We start from the raw sequence: 18,350 nt of genomic DNA, 5'->3' as shown, positions 1-18,350 counted from the left end.
CCCTCCAAGGACGAAGAAGTTCAAGAATGCCGGAGTCGGGATCTCGTCGGTTGTACAACGAGCCATTTGTCGGCCGTTCGTCCATTGTCGTCGGATCATAGCCCCATCGCTTGGCACTTTGATTGCTCCTCGAGGCCTCGGTGGAGGCGCCCGCATGTGCTGTCTAGGCCTCTGTTCTCATCGCCCCCCCCCACCCCCCCCCCCCCCCCAAGGCGCGCGAGCGTTAATATCTAAGCGAAGTCAGTCTTGGCGGATCCCCAGTTCTTTTTTGGAGGATATGTTTGTTCAATTTTGTTCAACTTTGTTCACTTTCAGATACGGCCATACCATGATGAAAGCACAGGATCCCGTCCGATCTCCTAAGTTAAGCATCATAGGGCCCAGTCAGTACTAGCGTGGGAGACCAGCTGGGAATACTCGGGTGCTGTATCTTTTTGCCTGTTGCCACGGGACCAACTGTGCACACAAGACATACTCGTTAGGAGGATTTGTACGGCTACGTTATTCGCCTTATCACTTGGTAAAGTCCATGGTTTTGATATACGGTCCGGCCGACCCTTCCCGAAGGTCAGTTCTCCCGTACCAGTAATGAACTTAACCGGTTCCTTATGTGCCCGATTAGTACCCGTATGTATGAAGGAATCTGCCGCTGCCGTCGTTGATGGTTATTACGTCTTGGAAATCCCATTGCCTTAATTACAACTTGTTTCGCCACTAGCTTGTCCAAGGCAGTTCCGAAGCGTTGTCTTTGCGTCGTTCGTCCTGAGTGACCACTTGCAAGGCCATGGGAATTCAGCGCCCCGGGTACATATTTCATGCTCTACAGCCGATCGGAACATAAATATGGGCAATCCGGTACGTACGACCAAGAAATATCATTACACATAACTAAGCTGCTCACGTATATAACGGGTATCGAAATCCTCCGTCCACTTCTCATCCCTACCTCCCCAACCCATTCCCAACACCACTCTTCCGACTCATCAAACTCGTCATACTCCCATACAAGAACTCCACAACACCAACAAGCCCGCCCTCTCTTAATTCTTCGAGTAACTCTACCCTAAAATCGCTATAATCAATTTTCGGACCTCCGCTCTCTGCAAGCTGCTTCAACATGACGTTTGTAACTGGATCCGTGACAGACACCGTCGAACACTGTCGTTCGAGAATGGAAGCGAATGTGCGAGCGGAATAGAGTGCGAACAGCGGAGAATGAGTGAGCGAGAACAGCCCAGCAAGGTTATCCCCCCTCGCTGCCGCAACGCCCCTCAACTTCTCAATAGCCTCCTCCCCGAGCCCAAACCCAGTCGCATTCCGATCGCTCCGATTAAACCCTCTGCCCCTCCACAGACAATTACATACATCCATAACATAACTATTGAACCCCGCCACAAAGTCTTTGCTCAACAACTCACCATGTCCTTTGCGCGCGCGAGCATCGTAGAGCTCGAATGCGGTCTTGAAACGGGCGATGAGGCCGCAGAGGATAGAGGTATGAGTTGGGGAGCCGGAGAAGAAGACGTGCTGAATGAGTGGGGCTGGGGGCAGGTGGATTTGCATAATATCGCGGTCGAGGGGGAGGGCGGCGAATTGCTCGTAGCAGACGAGTACGACAGTGTAGCATGCACTTTCTGAAAGGACCAGTGCGGTGCAAGCATTCAAGCATGTCGCTAGGTGTTGTAAGCTGGAGGCGTCCGAAGTAAGGTATGCGACGTGATAGACACCCCAACGACGCACGATCTTGCCAATGCAAACAAGCCATCCACGTCGGAACACCTTGTCGCCTTTATCGAACAAGGCTTGTACTGGATCCAAGAATGCTTCTTTGATGTCTTCGGCCTCTGGGCTAACCCAAGCCAGGAGCTTCATGACACCCTCTCTTAGGATCATGCCATCCCATGATGGCAACATATCGGCCAGCCAATCCTCCACTGCCAAAAGCATCTGCCCTGTCCTTGCTGTGTACCTCTCAATCTTTTCCAACAAACTTACGAATCTCTCTGTCCTCTTTCCTGCCTTAGCCAGACGAATGGCGGTCCACTCCTCCTCGAGCATATGCCCCACCCAATGATTCAGCCTCGCGTCTACCATCTCTCCACCCTTATGTATCAATAGCACTTGCAGCACTTCCTCGTCGAGCACAGAAGCCAACTGACTTGGTAACTCCAGCTTCTCGATGCTCTCGACCAGATCATGGATTGATCGGATTTCCTCAAGGGTTGTGATGGTGGTAGATGTGCTGCCGTATGTATGGGAGTCAGGGATGAGATAGCTGCCTTCACCCGTTCGCCGGCGTTTAGCTCCCTCGAAACCACCACTGGAGGGCCTATCACCCTGCTTGGCCTGGATGGCAGCCAGACGCTCCGAGAACTCCGGATCAGGATCTTTGAACACCACTCCACGTCTTCCACCTCTTCGTGTGTTCGCGACTACGACGTCCGGGTAATAATCCGCATACACTCGCAGAAGTGCATTCAATGCTCCATCCTCCACACTCCATTTGATGTACTCGTTTACAGCACTGATGCGTGCCGGTGTAACATGCTTTCGTCTTGTGATGAGGAACAGGATGTGGCAGAGGTAAGGGCGGAGAGTTGTGTAACCAAGGTAGTGAAACAAAACTCCGTATAGCTTTGAAAGATGTGTCGGCGAGGCGAGATACGGTTGTAGGAGGAGTAGAAGTCTGAGGAGAGCTGGTTGTGCAGTAAATGGAGCACGACCGTCTCCACGGCCGAGACAGCCGACAATTTTGAGCACGATACTCTCTGGTACTCTGTTTCGTGGCAGCAGCGCTTTGACGAGAAGGCTAGCCGTGCCGCTGTCGAGTGCGCTGTTGGGATTCGCGATCACCTCTACAAGACGCGACATCATCTCATCCGTGAGCCCATTTCGTACAGCATGTGGTCCAATAACATTCAGTGCATCCACAACAACAACTTTGTCGACCTTAACCCTCGCGCTGCCTGGCGTAGGCAATGCAATGTTTTCGAGACGCCTGACGGCAGCAGCAGCGCGTTCATCTGCGCTCGTCAGGGAGGAGGATGGGCGAATAAAGAAGTCTGCTCCAGACGTCAGTTACCAATTGAGAGCATTCAGCAGGGCACCGACCATTGTCATCGTCCATTTCGCGGTGTTTGTGTTTTGTTGTGGGTGAGCGCGTACGAGTTCACGTGATTCCATAGCGCAAATCTTATCGGGCTTATCGGCGGCGGGCGCGACTGGAGTCATTCAAGTTGCCCGCGAGCTGTTAGCAGCATACACTCCCGCGAGCTGTTCAGCAGCATACACTCCCTCGGTAGGGCAGAGCAAGCATGAAGGTCACAATCGTTAGACACGGAGAAACAGACTCGAACGTCAAGAGAATCATTCAAGGCTCAACTGGTTTGTACCTGGCATTTCAAAACCCCAATGACGGAGACTGACTGTGGCAAAAAGATACCCCGTTAAACACCAATGGTCTTCGACAGGCAGACCAGGTCGGAGATAGACTGAAAGACGAGCACTATGATGCTGTATTTTGCTCAGACCTGCAAAGATGTAGACAGGTTCGCATCGCGCCTCTTTAATCCTCCGTCTTCCTCCGAACTTGCTAACACCCGCATTCATAGACACTTAATGGCTTCCTCCGTCATCGTCCCGACTTATCCGACTCAGTAGCCTACACGCCATCACTACGAGAAAAAGATCTCGGTGATCTTGAAGGTCTCACACTCGCCGAAGCCCAAAAGCTCATTACATCCCGAAATCACACAATGAACGACTACGGCGAAGGCCAACCCGCCTTCTCCCACCGCCTTCTAAAATTCTGGGGCGACCACATCGAACCCCTTCGCCCCACCGCAATCTCCGTCCTAATCGTAACTCATGGTGGCGCAATTGCAACCCTCCTTACCGAACTCGAACTTCAACGTCACTTTACCTACGCCCAGGGTGTCAAATACGGCGGTGTACCGAGGAATACTGGAGTCAGTGTAGTGGAATGTCCGAAGGGGAGTCTTAGGGGCGTTGTGGAGGTTTATGGAGATATTAGTCATGTGAAACAGGAGATGAAGGAGACTGTTGTCGGAGTTGATGCGGCTGTTGGGCAGGCGGCGAAGAAAGCGGAAGAGGAGAGAGGGATCATCACGGGTTTTGCCTTGGGGTTCAGGGCTGCTGCTTGACGTCGGGTTGGATGCGATGGTTATGTGGAATGATTGGGTAGAGCATGGCTTTCGAAAGAAAAGGCGGGTAAAGACAAAGTTAGAAGACGGAGAACGTCTGCTACAGCTAATAGTTCATGGACACATGGATTAATACATCACTTTCAACTTCAAATATGATTTCCCCTTTTCTGTAGCTGCAGTTGGCATAGACATTCTGCACATGCGCATGTGTACTACACATGAGTACGCATCTAGGACTCCACAAAGAATGCTGGGAAGGTTTCCGATGATGCCCGGGAGCATATGTCTCGGGAACCTCACAATCACTTTGCTATGGTCTCACCCAGCTTCCCGGATTACGTCTTCAGCGCGATCCCTCTTGCTTCTACGACGCAAACCGCGCTAAGGCGAACTGCCGCAAACGGAAGTGTGAGAAGAAGACCTGCATGCGTATGAGGTCACACCTTCGAACGTCCCTAGAACCCTGGCCTCGATCGTGGTTGGCGATCGAACGGTCCTGTGGGATAAGTATCGGTGGATTTCCACCCTTCCTGTTTCTCCCAACTTCCACTACGAACACTCACACCTCTCGTCGAGTAACGATCTTTCGCTGCATTTACTACAACTCTTACAACTTACACGAGTTATTCAAAGATCACGATAATGTCTCCCATCACTCCCGTCAACTTTTGCGCCGAGTATGTCACTACCGTTAGAGACATCGCCTCTCCCGGCCATGTCGAGCAGAACTGCGGAACCCAGCACTGCGGCATCTTGACCGTCAAGGCCAACGACTCGGCTCAGATCAGCGAGAAACGTGTCCGAGGAAAAGTTACTTTCGCGTCAGAAGTCTCGAAGACCGTCGTGTATGACCCAACGCAGGCTCCTCGCCCCAACGAGAGGTCCGAACCCGCCTCGCCTGAAGTACAGTCCTCTGCTGAAAAGGCCGGTGACACAAGGGCTTTGCTGCTCTCACGTCTCGCAGCTTCTGCTCCCCCGCCCAAGCCAGCGAAGCAGAAGGTCACCTTCGCCATAGTATCCTTCGCACTCAACTACGACATCATCCCTGATCCCTGTCCTCCTGTGAAATTCCGCACCTCTCTTGAACCTCTCACGGAGTTTACTCGCCACCTTCAGTTGGCTATGGACTATGCGAACGGACAGATGTCTTTCCTTCCGCTTTGCATCATGGACTATGCCGTCGCATTCGTCAACTGGCTCGCGAAGGAGATCGAGAATCCGACGCTTCATAGGTATCCGCAGGGCAAACATCCTAGGGGCCCTGTAGAGATCTTGAACGCGTATGAGTCCTATAAGAACAAGTTGAACTTCACTCGGGCCTATTTCGTCAAGATTTGGGGTCCTGGGAGCCAGTTTGATGTCGGACTCTCCCGGGCTGCAGACGTTCTTCCGACTGTTGCGGAGATGGTCAAGCAGCGTCTCAGGGTCGAGAGGAAGCTTCCGCCGATCCTCAAGAACGACGCCGGTTTTCAAACCAGGTACGTGCAACCTCCGAAGCGCTCAAAGTTCACTTTGACCGAGTCTGAACTTGACCGTAAGATTGAGTTGCAGGGGGAAAGGTTGGTGAAGAAGCTTCGGGCGGTCGACAGTGTGGGTTGTTACACTCGCGTGCCCAAGAACAAGAACCCCAGGGACCTCGGGCTTAAGAGTGCCCTGCGCAGGACAGGCCATGCTGCTCCCAAGAGGAAGCACGATAGCTCTACTCCCAGTCCGCCGCAGGCGCAGCAGCGTCCCCACCTCCCGCCGCGCCCTTCCACCCCCATGGCCAGGCCTCGGGGGCTCAAGGAACTCAGGGAAGCGGGGATGCCAAGGCTTTCCGTCACAATGCAGGCTCCCAGCCCTCCAGCCACTGTCCAAGAGGAGGCAGATGAGGAGCCAGCACCTCCTAGCCCTGTCCCTTCGTCTACAGGCTTTGGACTCGGCACGAAGACCTTGTGTCTTCTTGGGTTCGGCAAAGCCAAGAGGAGGGCGAGCGAGAGCTCCACTGAGAGTGAGAAGAGGGAGATGAAGAAGAGCTTGTTGTCTCCGATGAACAAGATCAGGAGTTTGGGATGGTAAACATAGAGACGACGCGTAAGATAGGAAATGCTGTATGAATGGGCATAGATGGATTTTTTTTTTTGGCTGTCAGTGTACATAACTGCGAACTGGACTTATTCAACTCTTCATGGACTACTTGTAGAGAGTCTCGTATACCGATGTGTGGGTCGCACGGTCGCACGGTCACTCGTGCTCGGAACCCGGCCGTGACGCTAGTGGGCAATAAATTCAAAGCCCGTGCTGCCATACTTGGGCTCAGGTTGCGGAAAAGTAGGAAACTGAGCAACGACAAAAAGATACAGCACCCGAGTATTCCCAGCTGGTCTCCCACGCTAGTACTGACTGGGCCCTATGATGCTTAACTTAGGAGATCGGACGGGATCCTGTGCTTTCATCATGGTATGGCCGTATCTGGCAATGTATCATTTCAATCATTAATGACTTTCAGTTCAAACAGGCGGTTGCCAACAGGACTTATATGAGCAAGTTGTGAGATATCGCTGAAGTAAAACCAAAACTCCATCTGAAGATCCCTCGAAAAATCACCCAAAACATTGCCACAATCATCATTAGTACCTGTTCGCACCCGAGGCCCTCTCCTTTAATCGGTCCCTCAAAGACATCTTCGGTGCACCCCCAGAGGAAGGCGCCGCAGTCGATGATCCCCGGTCATACCCTGCACTATCCTGACTCTGCCTGTAACCACCTGCCATCGCTTCCTGTCTCAAACTGGAAGTGTCCCTCAACTTTGCTGTATCGTATATATCACGAAGTGACGTGTTTCTTCTTGCTGTTGCTGAGCCTGCTGATGCCGCTGTTGAGTTCGACACATCACTCCTAGAGTCATTTGGACTTGGTGCCCGTTGCTGTGGCCGCTGTGAAACATATGGATCTTGCATGTACTGTGAAGCCTGTTGCTGTTGTGGTCTTGCAACGATACCCATTGCCTGTTGCTGGGCCATTGGTACAAGCCATGTTGGCACTTCCCCTTTCCTTTCAATGTGATAGTCCAGCATCACACGATGCAGATGCGAATCAGACTCATCTTGACAATGTGAGTCGTCCCAATTGTGCTTCCGATCTGAGGCAAGGGAAGATGCAAGAGCGGCTTTAGCGGAAGAGGCTGCGTTGATGAGTTTGTCCCATCGTCCCGATGATTGTGGTTGTTGCATAGGCGGTGAGTCGCCTATAAGCTCAGGTTAGGACAGGATCACTCCGTCACGAGCACAAGACTTACTTCTGAACGTCATGTTGCGGACCGCCGCCCACCCTTTACCGGATGACTGCGATGATGTAGAGTAGGGCGCACGAGCTGTGCCGGGCCGGACTGGAGCCGCCATTTATACCAGCGAGGCGATTAGATGGAATGCGTTGTGAAAGACTTGAAGACAAGAAGCGAAGCCTTTGGGCGTATACGGATCTCTGATGAGGCTTTATGGTTGTTTGTACGGTGTATTGTTATCGTACCTATCGACGGCAAGTGCTTCCCCGGATGACGGCCTCTTGGGAAATCAGGTCGCGCGTTGCCAAAAATAGAAACGACGCGTCGCCCAAACCAACTGTGGAAGCTCACGTACACCTCGACGACCTGCGCCCGCCAACCTACTTGATAGTCATTAAGAATGAGGTACGAATAGTGCGGCCTCTTTGCGCTTTGCTTTACTAACTTTCTGATAGATTCCGCACCGGTATCCGCAACATTTCTACCTTTACAAGTTTGCCTCCGCCCTCGCCTCTTAACCGCCTGACGGCTAACGGTTTCGCACAGAGCTCGCACACTCCCTCGAACGTCTAAAACGTCGAGAATGTATCCTCCGTCTCACTCCAGATGCTGTTCACTTTATTATTGTGCCCGACACCACCGGTACCCAAGTATGGGCGTACGTTCTCCTCCGCCTCTCCTCCTGCCTCCCACCAGTCACTGACGAGTCTCTAGTGCAATCGGAGTCGAGACATTATTCGACGACGACTATCACATCCAATCCAACGCAAACAACACCATCAACCTCGAATTCAACATCGAAAACCTCACCCGATCCCTGCGCTCCGCCTCCTCCGCAACCGAAGTCCAAATGCGCCTCACGAAACGCGATAAACACCCCATGCTATCATTCATCATCACCCTCCCCGGCCACGGTGGTGGGACGAATGTTGTTACGCAGGATATTCATGTTAGGGTGTTGACGTTGTCATATGTCGCGAGTATTAGGGAACCGATATGTCCCGAGCCGGACGTCCATATTATACTGCCGCCACTAGGGGTGATGAGGCAGCACTCCGAGCGTTTCCAACGGCTCTCAGATAAAATCATCCTCCGGGCAAATATGTCCGGCTCCCTCCACCTTCTCGCACATTCCGACTCCATCCGCATTCAGACCGCCTGGACAAATCTCATCAATCCCGAACTCGACCCCGCACAAGTTCCGAATCCGGCAGAACACCCCTCGCAGTTGAGGCCAAAGGACAAGTTTGCGAGTGTGAGGATTGATGCGAAGGAATGGGTTAGTTTGTTGAGGGTGAGTGTCGTTGCGAAGAGGGTTATTGCATGTTTTTGTGAGGGGCATGCGTTGGTGTTGTATGTGTATGTTACGGAGCCGGAGGAGGAGGCGAGCGCAGTGTTGACGTATTATATTCCGATTCACTCGGAGTAACCACCACTAAGGTTTCGAGATACACGAGGTTCAAGGCAGAGGGGGAAGGACATACCAATGATACCACGTACGATTACAAGATGCAGAAATTAGCTATGGCTAGGATATCCAAACAAATATTCCAAGATAAACCCAAGATAAACGCCGAAGAAACGAAGTAACAAACAACCCCTTTCTCATCGTATTCTCTTGACAAGCCATCAACGACCATACCCAGGATGCCCCCCAAAACCCGGCGGCCCACCCGGGAACCCCTGCTGCATTGGGATGCCTGGGTACCCACCGTATCCTGGCATCGGTGGTGCTCCGAAGCCTGCTGGTGGTGCTGGTGGTGCCATACCAGGATACCCACCAGGAGCACCGAACCCAGGAGGAGGAGCTCCATAACCTGGTGGCGGTACAGGTGCGGCTGGGAATCCTGCAGGAGGGCCAGAAGGGATAAAGCCTGGTGCCATTGGGTTGAGTGGTGTTCCTCCTGCTGCGGCATTCGGTGCGAACCCTGGCGGCCCACCCGGGAACCCAGACGGCATAGGCGGTTGTGGTCCACCCACCGTGAGTGGAGCAGCAATACCCGCAAACATCGTCGCAGGATTCTGTGCTGGAGCAGGTAGCATATTATTTTTCCTCGCCTGTGTCGCCAACATCCGTTCTGCCTCTGTCCCGTGTCGTTCACTCTTGTTGTCCTTTTTGAATGCGTAGGTTACTGTGATTGATTTGTTCATGAGGAATTGGTTGTTCATGCCTTCGATTGCTGCGTCGGCGGATTCGAAATTGTCATAAGAGACGAATCCGAAACACTTTGACGCACCGGCTTCGTCTCGTGCGATTTTGGGTGTCGCGATGAGTGTTCCGAAGGATGAGAAAGTGTCGTACAACACCTTCTCATCGACGAGTGCGTCCAGGTTTCCGATGAATAGTTCTGCACCGATATCGGCTGCAGCGGATTTCTTGGCGTCGGAAGAGGCTTTGTTGACGCGGATCGGCTTTCCATAGAGTCGGATTTGGTTCATGATTTTTACGGCGTAGTCTGCGTCTGCTTCGGTTTGGAATTCGGCGAAGCCGTAGCCTTGGTGGGATTGGCTAATTCTGTCCTTCGGGAGGTGAATATTCACTGCAACAGTGTCAGGAGTGTATGCGGGAGAGGAGGAGATAAGCAGGACGTACCGACTGGACCGGCCTGGAGCATCAGTTCATAGATGATTGAGTCTGTGGTTCGTTCGTCAAGGTTGCCGATGTAGACGGTTGCCTCCTGGTTTCGCTGTTCTTCTCGCGACATTATCTACTTGTTCTTCGAGACGGATCAAGGGTGCAATGGACTCAAAGGTCGCGGATTGTGTTTTGGAGTTTGGAGTTTACGTCGCGACTCACGTGCTGATGCAGGGTCCGCTTGCACGTACAGCCGGCCAGGCCGTGGGAACTCTCTTTATAGCTATAGTGCACTATAGATGATACCACGATTTTCGAGTCTGTATCGTGCCCAGGTTAGCCACGGGTTCGTTTCACACGCAGACGGAACGGATGACGAACCCTCCTATTAGCTCTCGCGTAATGCCCCCACTGCGAGGCCCTTGCTCACAGCATGCGATCCACCTCAGCTGCGTATTGGCAGCAGCAAGCTCCTCAACCGAGATATCTGTGATGTTTACCCAGCCAGCGAGGTTGATGCCGTGCAAAGCTGAGCAGTATTGAGCAATGATTCTTACACCAACGTCTGTTATAGTTTTACCAAGCAAGGTGCTGTGTCTTAGTTCGAGCACCCGTAGATTGTGCGCACCTCCAGGGCCCTGCAAAAGAGCAGATAGCACAGTGTCGGTAATAATGCCATTAGGGAACTCATTGAGACTTAGCACCCGCAGGTTCACCTTGTCACCCCCTTTCTTGAAGAATTTGATCATGTCCTGTTTAGTCAAGAGATAGCAGCCTGTAAGGTCCAGCTCGACCAGCTTCTCCATATTGATATGTCGCAACGCATCCCCTGATACATTCGCATCTACCAGTTGCAGGTGGGTGAGATTTGGGACGGCTTGTAGTATTTTACTAAAGTCGTACTGGAACTGCTTCAGGAAACCTTTGGACTTGCACTCAGCTTGGGCAATTGCTATACCCTTGAAATTCAGTGCAAACTGCGTTATCGTAGAGGGGAGGCGCTCCAGAATACGCGAAGAGACCTATCGGAATTCCATTAGCAAGCTGGTAATTAAGATGACCTCTGTACTACATACCAATCGCTTCGACTCATTTTGGCCCCACCCGGAGGGTTTAATGACCCGTGCTCTTACACGGACCAGCCGCTGACACGCTTGTAGGAACAAGTCCAAGAAGCCAGGTAACATATACCCATAATCTCTAGCATGCCAACCCAGGTTCACGCTTCGGACCATTTCGGCCAGATACGGTCTTGCCTTCAACGTATCTGCAATGCCATGTTTCGAACCTGATCGCTGAGAGAAGTCGAGAAGAGGAGCGCGGTAGAGGAAAGGTGTGGCGGCTCGATTAAACGCTCTGCATGTCAAAGTACACGCATAGAATTCCGCATGATTCAGGTATGAGAGAATCTCCTGAAGGATCTCGAGAGGCAAGATACGGGCTGGGTTTCGGCGGCTACTTGAATCGGAAGAGGCGGCGTGTGTAGCATACTGTACCCGCGTCATACCAAGGCCCATAGCATTTCTCGTATATCTCGCTCTCAGTGATCGTCCGTTGTATACTCGGCTCTTCCTGCAGTCTTAGCCCATTATCAGATCGAGGTCGCTACTACGAACTTCCAACCCCGCGCCCCATAATAACACTCCAGGTATCCACCTGTCCATCACACAAATCATACCCACCATCGTCGTTCGCTCCAGCTTGTCAACCAACAAGCAGTCGATCGTTTGAGATGGACCTCATTCTCGATATCGGCGATACCTATGCGTTTGACTATGCCACTTGCCGAGCAACGTGACGCCTGATGCCGCGACGCGGGACCACTTTTTGACATTGTCGTCTTTGTCGCGGGATAATGCATACAGACGGTATTTCTCTCTGTTCATGATTACCTGGATCTTTGGGGTCTTGACATACTTCGTGTTTGCTTCCCTCTCCTACTTCTTCATATTCGACCACGACACGCTCAAACTCCTCAAATACCTCAAAAACCATGTCTAGCTCGAAATCTTCCCCCTCCACAAAATCTCCTACGTCGCCTCTTCACCTTCATCAACATCTGGACGATCCTAATTCACGACGGCGAATTCATCGCCAACAACCCTCTCATCAATGGTACCGCCTGCCACACCATCCACCACCTCTACTTCAACCGCAACTATGGACAGTTCACGACGTTGTGGGATGGGTTGGGTGAGCCTGAGCAGGAGTTATTTGAGAAGGAGAAGAAGAAGAGTGTGGAGACGTGGAAGAAAGAGGTCAAAGAGATGGAGAAGGTGCAGATGGAGGTTGAGGGGGATGCGGATGATTGCCAATACCTCTCTGAGGCTCAGGCGAAGAAGTCCATCTAAAGGCTCCCCTCCTTCTTACTCAGGACTTGAAGTTATTTAGACGCGTTCACTCAACCTATTTGATTCATAATTTGTTATCACTCTATCAGATGGAATGTTTACCCCCTTAGCAACGCGCAATGCTAGAACGTCGCTATGCACTTTCCCAGCGTGCCTTTGTCCTAAACAGGAGTTGGGCGCATACAAGCTGGCGGTACACACACGCTAAACCTACTGACGAACACAACACCAAGGGGAGAGGCCTACACCAAAAAGTATCATCGTCGCTCTCTTGTACTGTGAAGTACGACCGGCAGTAACCTTCTTCGACTGGGTTTACGTTCTTTCGACAATCGGCAATTCGGCAGCTCGACGACTAGCAGCAATCAGCAACTACGACACACTCCGGCAGTGCATTTATTTCGTTCTTCTTGGCAGTTTGGTCGATCGTTTACCAATCGGCATTCAATCCAATTTCCCCCCCGTCTATCTCCAGCTTTCTCCATAGTACGTCAGTCGTCAATCGTCAACACCTTGTTGTTGCGTTATAAGGAAAAGGAGAACCCGACACATTCGATACCGATACCACAAACGCAAACTTTGTGGCATTTATACCTCAGTCAAGTTGGATAACTAAACCCCGCTTCGACTTTACACAACTACAAGAACAACAGCTTCGATAGCTCGTTGTTTCGTCCACTCTCTAGCAACACACACACACACACAATCGAGGCCCGTCGGCAATCTCTCTTTTTTTCTTACGCATATAGCGTCAACGACTTTCTCCACAAACGACAACTTGATACAAACGTATGGACGATATGGTTTCAAATCAACTTCTTCTCGCGCTTCTCATTACGCTCATTACCCTCCTTCTCCTCGCCGCATCCCTCTACACCATCCTCCGCCTCATCAAGTCTCGGCGCGTTACTTCATCCACTGCACCCCTTCTACCAACTCATGCACAACTCAATTCAAGTCCCGTAATGCAACATCATGCATTCGCGATTAATACGGATACAGTCCGTTCTACGACTACGGTTTCTGGACTACAGGTCCCTGAAATTAGGATCACGTTCCCGGAGGAGGAGAACCTCGTTGATGAGGCTGGGAATAGAAGGAGTAGGACGGTGATTGTGCAGGTTGGGGAGAGTGGTGCGGCGTATGTTAGGTCGCCGCCGGTGTATGGGAGGGAAGACGGGTTTGAGGAGATGAAGGTTGAGGAATTGGGTGGGTTGAAGGAGAATGTTCGTGAGGTTCCTGCTGCTGCGGCATAGGAAGTTTGAGCATGAAGCATGTTGGTTGGAAGCGAAGCTGGATTTACTTGACAAAATTCTGGGGTTGGGTTCTTGACTTTTCTGATTTAGGTTTCTTCTGGTTTTCTCTTATATCATCGCTGCTCTGTCCATGGACATGGAAGCAGCATCTAGTTTTTGGTTCTACTTGTTCTAGTGTTTATTCGGTCTTATAGAAAGACCTGGGATCTTGAAATACAATTGCTTACAGTACTTCGAGCTTCCTTTCCTGCTATCACTTGCCGATCGTCCGCGCGCTTCACGTGCACCCCAGAAAAAGTCCGGGTGCCCTGCAGCAAACGCGAAGTTCCTTACGAAATTCAAGTTGAGAGTCCTCGAGACATCGGGATTTTGATTTTTTGTACAAAGCGGTTGCAGTTGTACAGAACCTGAAGAGCGTTCGGCGATTCGTTGCTTTCCTCGTTGTACATTCGACTTCCTACTGGCCGTGTGTCTTTGTCCTTGTTGTATATTTAGGTGAAAGAGATGGCTACTGAGCACAAGGTACGTGTGGGCGCGGATGCTTCCGGATGGTGATCCGGGGGTTGAATGTGTTCTTTGGAAGGGATAAACGCTGACAGAGTGTGCGACAGACTGAATCTGCTGCGCCTGCGCCGTCGAACCCGTGGACGAACGCCTGGTCCTCCGTCAATACCAAGCCCTCGGAACCCCGTTTGAACGCCGACACCTGGCCGACCGCTAAATCCGCCTGGAACCCTACTCCCGCCGAGCAGGCAAACGGTGCAGAACCCCCGGCCGGATCAGCGAGCGCTGCGACTAGCCCCTCCGGCAGGAGACAGCAGTTGGCTACCGATAACTCCCCCGAGTCTGCCAGGGCTGCTAGCCCCAACGGAGCTGGATTCACTGCAGGTATGAGGCAGTCAAAAGCTGCCGCTGCTCAGGCCGCTCACATGGGTCAGAGTCCGGCTTCTGCTGCGAATGGCGCACCCGCGGTCCCCGGATTCACCGGAGGCGAGTTCATCCCCTCTCACCTCCGCCAGAACGGCGCGCCCCGATCGATTGACCAGATCCCGGAGTTTTATCCTGGTCGTTGGAACGATGCTGCTCGTGAGCAGGAGGCGTTGACTGGGTTGAGGCAGATGGGGTTGCAGGATGGACAGCAGCAGCAGCAGCAGAATGGCGAGGGTCAGAACGGATATGACGCATACAACCGCAACATGTACCCGCAGTACGGTGCTCCTACGCAGCATCCGTACGGCGCGCCCAGGGAGGGCAACCAGCCGTGGGAGCAGCAGGGTGAGAACAGTGCGCTAGCCCCTTACAACGGCGAGCAGATGCCCTACCCACCACAGGGTATGGAGGCTTTTAACCCTTACGCACAGCAGCCCCGCCGCGGCCACATGACTCCTCCGTTCTACGGAAACGGCATGCACAATGGTCGTGGACCCCGGGCGAACGGCGTTGACAAAAAGTTCCAGAGGCATTTGTTGAGTCAGCAACAACAGCAGCACCAGCAGCAGCAGTTCAACATGATGCGGGGTGATGCGCCTCAGGGCTACTTCCCTCCTCCTCCGCAGTGGGCTCCTAACGGACCTATGCCCGGCATGATGCCTCCACCGATGAGCCCCTATGGGCCTGGACCCATGGGCCCTATCCCGATAGCTGAGGGTCAGAATGGACCTCACTTCAACGGCCACCGTCGTCGCCACGACCGTCACCACAACAACAACCGTCAGGACGATGCCCACGGTATGCGCTCGCCTTTGTTGGAGGAGTTCAGGAGCAACAAGAGCAAGAAATACGAGTTGAAGGATATCTTTGGTCACGTTGTCGAGTTCTCTGGTGATCAGCATGGTTCGCGATTCATACAGCAGAAGTTGGAGACTGCGAAGAGTGATGAGAAGGAGATCGTTTTCAACGAGATCTTGCCAAACTGCTTGCAGTTGATGACGGATGTGTTCGGAAACTATGTTGTGCAGAAGTTCTTTGAGCATGGTGATCAGAGCCACAAGACGACTTTGGCGAAGCAGATGGAGGGGCATGTGTTGAGTTTGGCATTGCAAATGTACGGATGCCGTGTGGTGCAGAAGGCGCTCGAGCACGTTTTGGTTGAGCAGCAGGCTGCGCTTGTGAAGGAGCTTGACGGACACGTCTTGAAGTGCGTCAAGGACCAGAACGGTAATCACTGTATCCAGAAGGCGATTGAGCGTGTTCCTCAGGAGCACCTTCAGTTCATCCTGGATGCGTGCCGGGAACAGGCTTTCGCGCTCGCTACTCACCCCTATGGATGCCGTGTTATCCAGAGGATCTTGGAGTACTCTGACGACACTGCTCCTTTGTTGGACGAGTTGCACCAGCATACCGACGCCCTCATCCAGGACTCGTATGGTAACTACGTTATCCAGCATGTGATTGAGCGCGGCCAGCCCGAGGACCGCTCCAAGATCATTGAGGCGGTCAAGGGTAAGGTTCTTCCTTACTCCAAGCACAAGTTCGCTTCCAACGTGGTGGAGAAGTGCATTATTCACGGCACCACCGAGGAGAAGCATACTGTCTTGGAGGAGATGGTCGAGGTTAAGGAGGATGGCGCTAACCCCCTGTTGTTGATGATTAAGGATCAGTATGCCAATTATGTTGTGCAGAAGATGCTTGATATTTCGGAGGGTGATCAGAGGGAGATGTTGGTTGGTAAGATTCGGCCGCATTTGCAGAACCTGAAGAAGTACAGCTACGGAAAGCACTGTAAGTTATCACCGTTTTCGTGAGGCTAGACCGCAGCTAACATGTGAACACAGTGGTCAGCATCGAGAAATTGATGGCCTTGTCTATCGACGCTGAGGAGCAGGAGGAGACCAACGGCGAGCAGCAGGAGGAGACCCCTGCTGTCAACGGCGAGGCCGAAAAAGAGGAGGAGACCAAGGAGGTCGAGACGAACGGCGACGATAAGGAGGAGCAAAAAGAGGAGGAGACGACGGCTTAAGATATAATGTGATGGTTCCTTTCGTTTTGGATGGTCTTTTTTCGGCGTTTAGGGATTTTGTAAGCTGTATACGTACATAGACTTATTACGCCTGGTGGATTCATACTCTACTCAATCAAATACAGTTGTATATACTTCATTTAATCCTGTCTTCTCTCTGTTGAAATTGTTGCCTAGCTTGAGACTCGGAACAAAAGTGGAACATGTACCGATCCGAGGCAAGAACGAAAAAGATACAGCACCCGAGTATTCCCAGCTGGTCTCCCACGCTAGTACTGACTGGGCCCTATGATGCTTAACTTAGGAGATCGGACGGGATCCTGTGCTTTCATCATGGTATGGCCGTATCTGACAACGTTTTAAATTTACTTCTCATATCGCACGTCCCAAAATTGATCTTCTCACGTTTCGTGAAATACGAAATGGCAGCGTCGAAAGTGATTCATGAGGGAGCGCCGGCGATGGCAAGGATTTAGCAAATGTATCAATATCTGTCTAATGCCAAATAATGCTCTCGTCCATCTACTCCTTCCCTCTAGTCTTATTAAAATACTTCCCAAACTTATGAGCGCCCCCCTCCCCATGCTTCTGCAACTCACTAATATCCTCCCACTTGATCCTCTTATCCCCCGCCCTAATCTTCTCCCGATCCTCCTTCAACCACCCCAAACACAACGCCAACAACGATGAGTTACCCGTCGACTGGGTGGCGTTGAGTTCCGGGTACTCCGAGGCTGGCCCGAACGAGGAGATTCGGCCGAGTGAGATGTGGACAAGGTGGGTGGGCCATGAGGAGAGACCGTCGAAGATGTGTGTTGCGTAGACGATTGTGCAACCTCGCTCTTTCGTTTCTCGCTCAAGGAAATCCAGGAAATCCGCGCGGACCAGCACATCAAGGTCGACGGTGACCTCATCGAGAAGAAGGATTCTCCAAGGTCGCATTAGGCCCATCACGAGCTGTACCCGACGACGCTGACCGTCTGAGACGGCGTGCATGCGCCATGAGAGATCGACGTCCAGGATTCGGACGAGTTCGTCGCGGCGTTCGGGGAAGGCTTCGCCGCCGACGGAGGCGATAAGGTGTGCGACTGGGATGTCGTTCCGGACGATCGGGTTATTGGCCCACTCTACCCTTCCAAAGTCAGCATACACTCCCTTCCCACAGAGAAGTGGTGACAAACCTGTGCCCAAATACGTAATTCCCTGCGCCCCGTCCCTAAACGGGTCAACACCCCCAATCTTCACCGCACCCTCCTTCGCAATACGCTTTCCCGCCAAAATCTTCAGAATCGTGGTTTTTCCAGCGCCGTTTGCGCCAATGAGAAGGGTTCGGGAGCCGGCGGGGAGGGAGAGGGATACGTCATCGAGGATTGCGTGGGAGGAGTTGTCGGCGGTGTAGGAGAAGGAGAGGTTTTGGAGTTCGACGGATGTGTCTTGTGTTGCGTCTCCCATGGTGTCTCCCTTGTTGCAATTGGTATCTGGTCTGATTGCAATTGTGTTGGGGGCGGACGCTTTATATGGGCAGTCTGAACTCTCGATACGGACGCCTAGTCGTGGGGTTCGCACCTGCATGAGAATCTTGGGTAGATGTAACGTAGACACACCAAACCGGTAAACCCACTGAACACCCACCAAACCATCAAAATTCCGTTCAAAGGCTTCAGCAACGCCTTTGCAGCCGTTATAGCCGGACCCTTAACCTCCGACACCACTTTACAGGCTCTAGGACGAGCGATCAATCTCTCATCGATCGCAACCGTGTCGGGTATAGCCAACAAGAA

General features: G+C 52.3%; 11 protein-coding genes across 11 annotated transcripts, besides 2 other annotated features; 6 read left to right on the top strand and 5 right to left on the bottom strand.

Annotated features, from left to right (window-relative positions):
- Window positions 1–845: 845 nt before the first annotated feature.
- On the bottom strand, window positions 846–3,221 carry SAICODRAFT_20267 (Mis6-domain-containing protein). The gene is made up of 2 exons (XM_019166233.1): window positions 3,112–3,221; window positions 846–3,062 (listed from the first exon to the last, which is right to left on the bottom strand). The coding sequence occupies exons 1-2, from the start codon at window positions 3,125–3,127 to the stop codon at window positions 943–945; spliced, it is 2,136 nt and encodes a 711-aa protein (XP_019023063.1). The 5' UTR covers window positions 3,128–3,221; the 3' UTR covers window positions 846–942.
- A 93-nt stretch (window positions 3,222–3,314) lies between these two features.
- On the top strand, window positions 3,315–4,163 carry SAICODRAFT_58992 (phosphoglycerate mutase-like protein; the record flags this gene model as incomplete). Its single annotated transcript, XM_019169645.1, has 3 exons — window positions 3,315–3,384; window positions 3,439–3,548; window positions 3,612–4,163. 3 exons carry the CDS (start codon window positions 3,315–3,317, stop codon window positions 4,161–4,163), a joined length of 732 nt encoding a protein of 243 aa, XP_019023062.1.
- Window positions 4,164–4,808: 645 nt separating this feature from the next.
- On the top strand, window positions 4,809–6,224 carry SAICODRAFT_8532 (uncharacterized protein; the record flags this gene model as incomplete). Its single annotated transcript, XM_019171401.1, has 1 exon — window positions 4,809–6,224. One exon carries the CDS (start codon window positions 4,809–4,811, stop codon window positions 6,222–6,224), a length of 1,416 nt encoding a protein of 471 aa, XP_019023061.1.
- A 378-nt stretch (window positions 6,225–6,602) lies between these two features.
- On the bottom strand, window positions 6,603–7,670 carry SAICODRAFT_66607 (uncharacterized protein). The gene is made up of 2 exons (XM_019170246.1): window positions 7,444–7,670; window positions 6,603–7,392 (listed from the first exon to the last, which is right to left on the bottom strand). Exons 1-2 carry the CDS (start codon window positions 7,544–7,546, stop codon window positions 6,776–6,778), a joined length of 720 nt encoding a protein of 239 aa, XP_019023060.1. The 5' UTR covers window positions 7,547–7,670; the 3' UTR covers window positions 6,603–6,775.
- Window positions 7,671–7,785: 115 nt separating this feature from the next.
- SAICODRAFT_72230 (checkpoint clamp complex protein Hus1) lies at window positions 7,786–8,996 on the top strand. Its single transcript, XM_019170746.1, has 4 exons — window positions 7,786–7,833; window positions 7,884–7,921; window positions 7,975–8,086; window positions 8,143–8,996. The coding sequence occupies exons 1-4, from the start codon at window positions 7,829–7,831 to the stop codon at window positions 8,855–8,857; spliced, it is 870 nt and encodes a 289-aa protein (XP_019023059.1). The 5' UTR covers window positions 7,786–7,828; the 3' UTR covers window positions 8,858–8,996.
- A 61-nt stretch (window positions 8,997–9,057) lies between these two features.
- On the bottom strand, window positions 9,058–10,133 carry SAICODRAFT_59098 (RNA-binding domain-containing protein; the record flags this gene model as incomplete). Its single annotated transcript, XM_019169654.1, has 2 exons — window positions 9,058–9,968; window positions 10,022–10,133. The coding sequence occupies 2 exons, from the start codon at window positions 10,131–10,133 to the stop codon at window positions 9,058–9,060; spliced, it is 1,023 nt and encodes a 340-aa protein (XP_019023058.1).
- Window positions 10,134–10,246: 113 nt separating this feature from the next.
- On the bottom strand, window positions 10,247–11,559 carry SAICODRAFT_66604 (uncharacterized protein). Its single transcript, XM_019170245.1, has 3 exons — window positions 11,080–11,559; window positions 10,385–11,025; window positions 10,247–10,323 (listed from the first exon to the last, which is right to left on the bottom strand). The coding sequence occupies exons 1-3, from the start codon at window positions 11,518–11,520 to the stop codon at window positions 10,287–10,289; spliced, it is 1,119 nt and encodes a 372-aa protein (XP_019023057.1). The 5' UTR covers window positions 11,521–11,559; the 3' UTR covers window positions 10,247–10,286.
- Window positions 11,560–11,817: 258 nt separating this feature from the next.
- Window positions 11,818–12,483, top strand: SAICODRAFT_140392 (uncharacterized protein). Its single transcript, XM_019165491.1, has one exon. It carries the CDS (start codon window positions 12,116–12,118, stop codon window positions 12,392–12,394), a length of 279 nt encoding a protein of 92 aa, XP_019023056.1. The 5' UTR covers window positions 11,818–12,115; the 3' UTR covers window positions 12,395–12,483.
- Window positions 12,484–12,899: 416 nt separating this feature from the next.
- SAICODRAFT_140367 (uncharacterized protein) lies at window positions 12,900–13,696 on the top strand. Its single transcript, XM_019165490.1, has one exon. The coding sequence runs from the start codon at window positions 13,146–13,148 to the stop codon at window positions 13,608–13,610; it is 465 nt and encodes a 154-aa protein (XP_019023055.1). The 5' UTR covers window positions 12,900–13,145; the 3' UTR covers window positions 13,611–13,696.
- A 1,644-nt stretch (window positions 13,697–15,340) lies between these two features.
- Window positions 15,341–16,649, top strand: SAICODRAFT_94554 (Pumilio1 in complex with Cyclinb reverse Rna; the record flags this gene model as incomplete). The annotated part of the gene is made up of 2 exons (XM_019171942.1): window positions 15,341–16,331; window positions 16,385–16,649. The coding sequence occupies 2 exons, from the start codon at window positions 15,341–15,343 to the stop codon at window positions 16,567–16,569; spliced, it is 1,176 nt and encodes a 391-aa protein (XP_019023054.1). The 3' UTR covers window positions 16,570–16,649.
- Window positions 16,650–17,091: 442 nt separating this feature from the next.
- Window positions 17,092–18,021, bottom strand: SAICODRAFT_58980 (uncharacterized protein; the record flags this gene model as incomplete). Its single annotated transcript, XM_019169642.1, has 2 exons — window positions 17,092–17,696; window positions 17,751–18,021. 2 exons carry the CDS (start codon window positions 18,019–18,021, stop codon window positions 17,092–17,094), a joined length of 876 nt encoding a protein of 291 aa, XP_019023053.1.
- A 118-nt stretch (window positions 18,022–18,139) lies between these two features.
- Window positions 18,140–18,152: a sequence feature (Protein overlapping with rRNA (SAICODRAFT_20257, ODQ51939.1) was converted to a misc_feature.).
- Window positions 18,153–18,340: 188 nt separating this feature from the next.
- Window positions 18,341–18,350: part of a sequence feature (Protein overlapping with rRNA (SAICODRAFT_20257, ODQ51939.1) was converted to a misc_feature.) that runs on past the window's edge.

The sequence above is a fragment of the Saitoella complicata genome (assembly GCF_001661265.1).
Source record: "Saitoella complicata NRRL Y-17804 unplaced genomic scaffold SAICOscaffold_17, whole genome shotgun sequence".
Classification (NCBI taxonomy): domain Eukaryota; kingdom Fungi; phylum Ascomycota; class Saitoellomycetes; order Saitoellales; family Saitoellaceae; genus Saitoella; species Saitoella complicata.
Note: the sequence above shows the minus strand (reverse complement) of the source record. Positions and strands in the feature narration are given on the sequence as shown.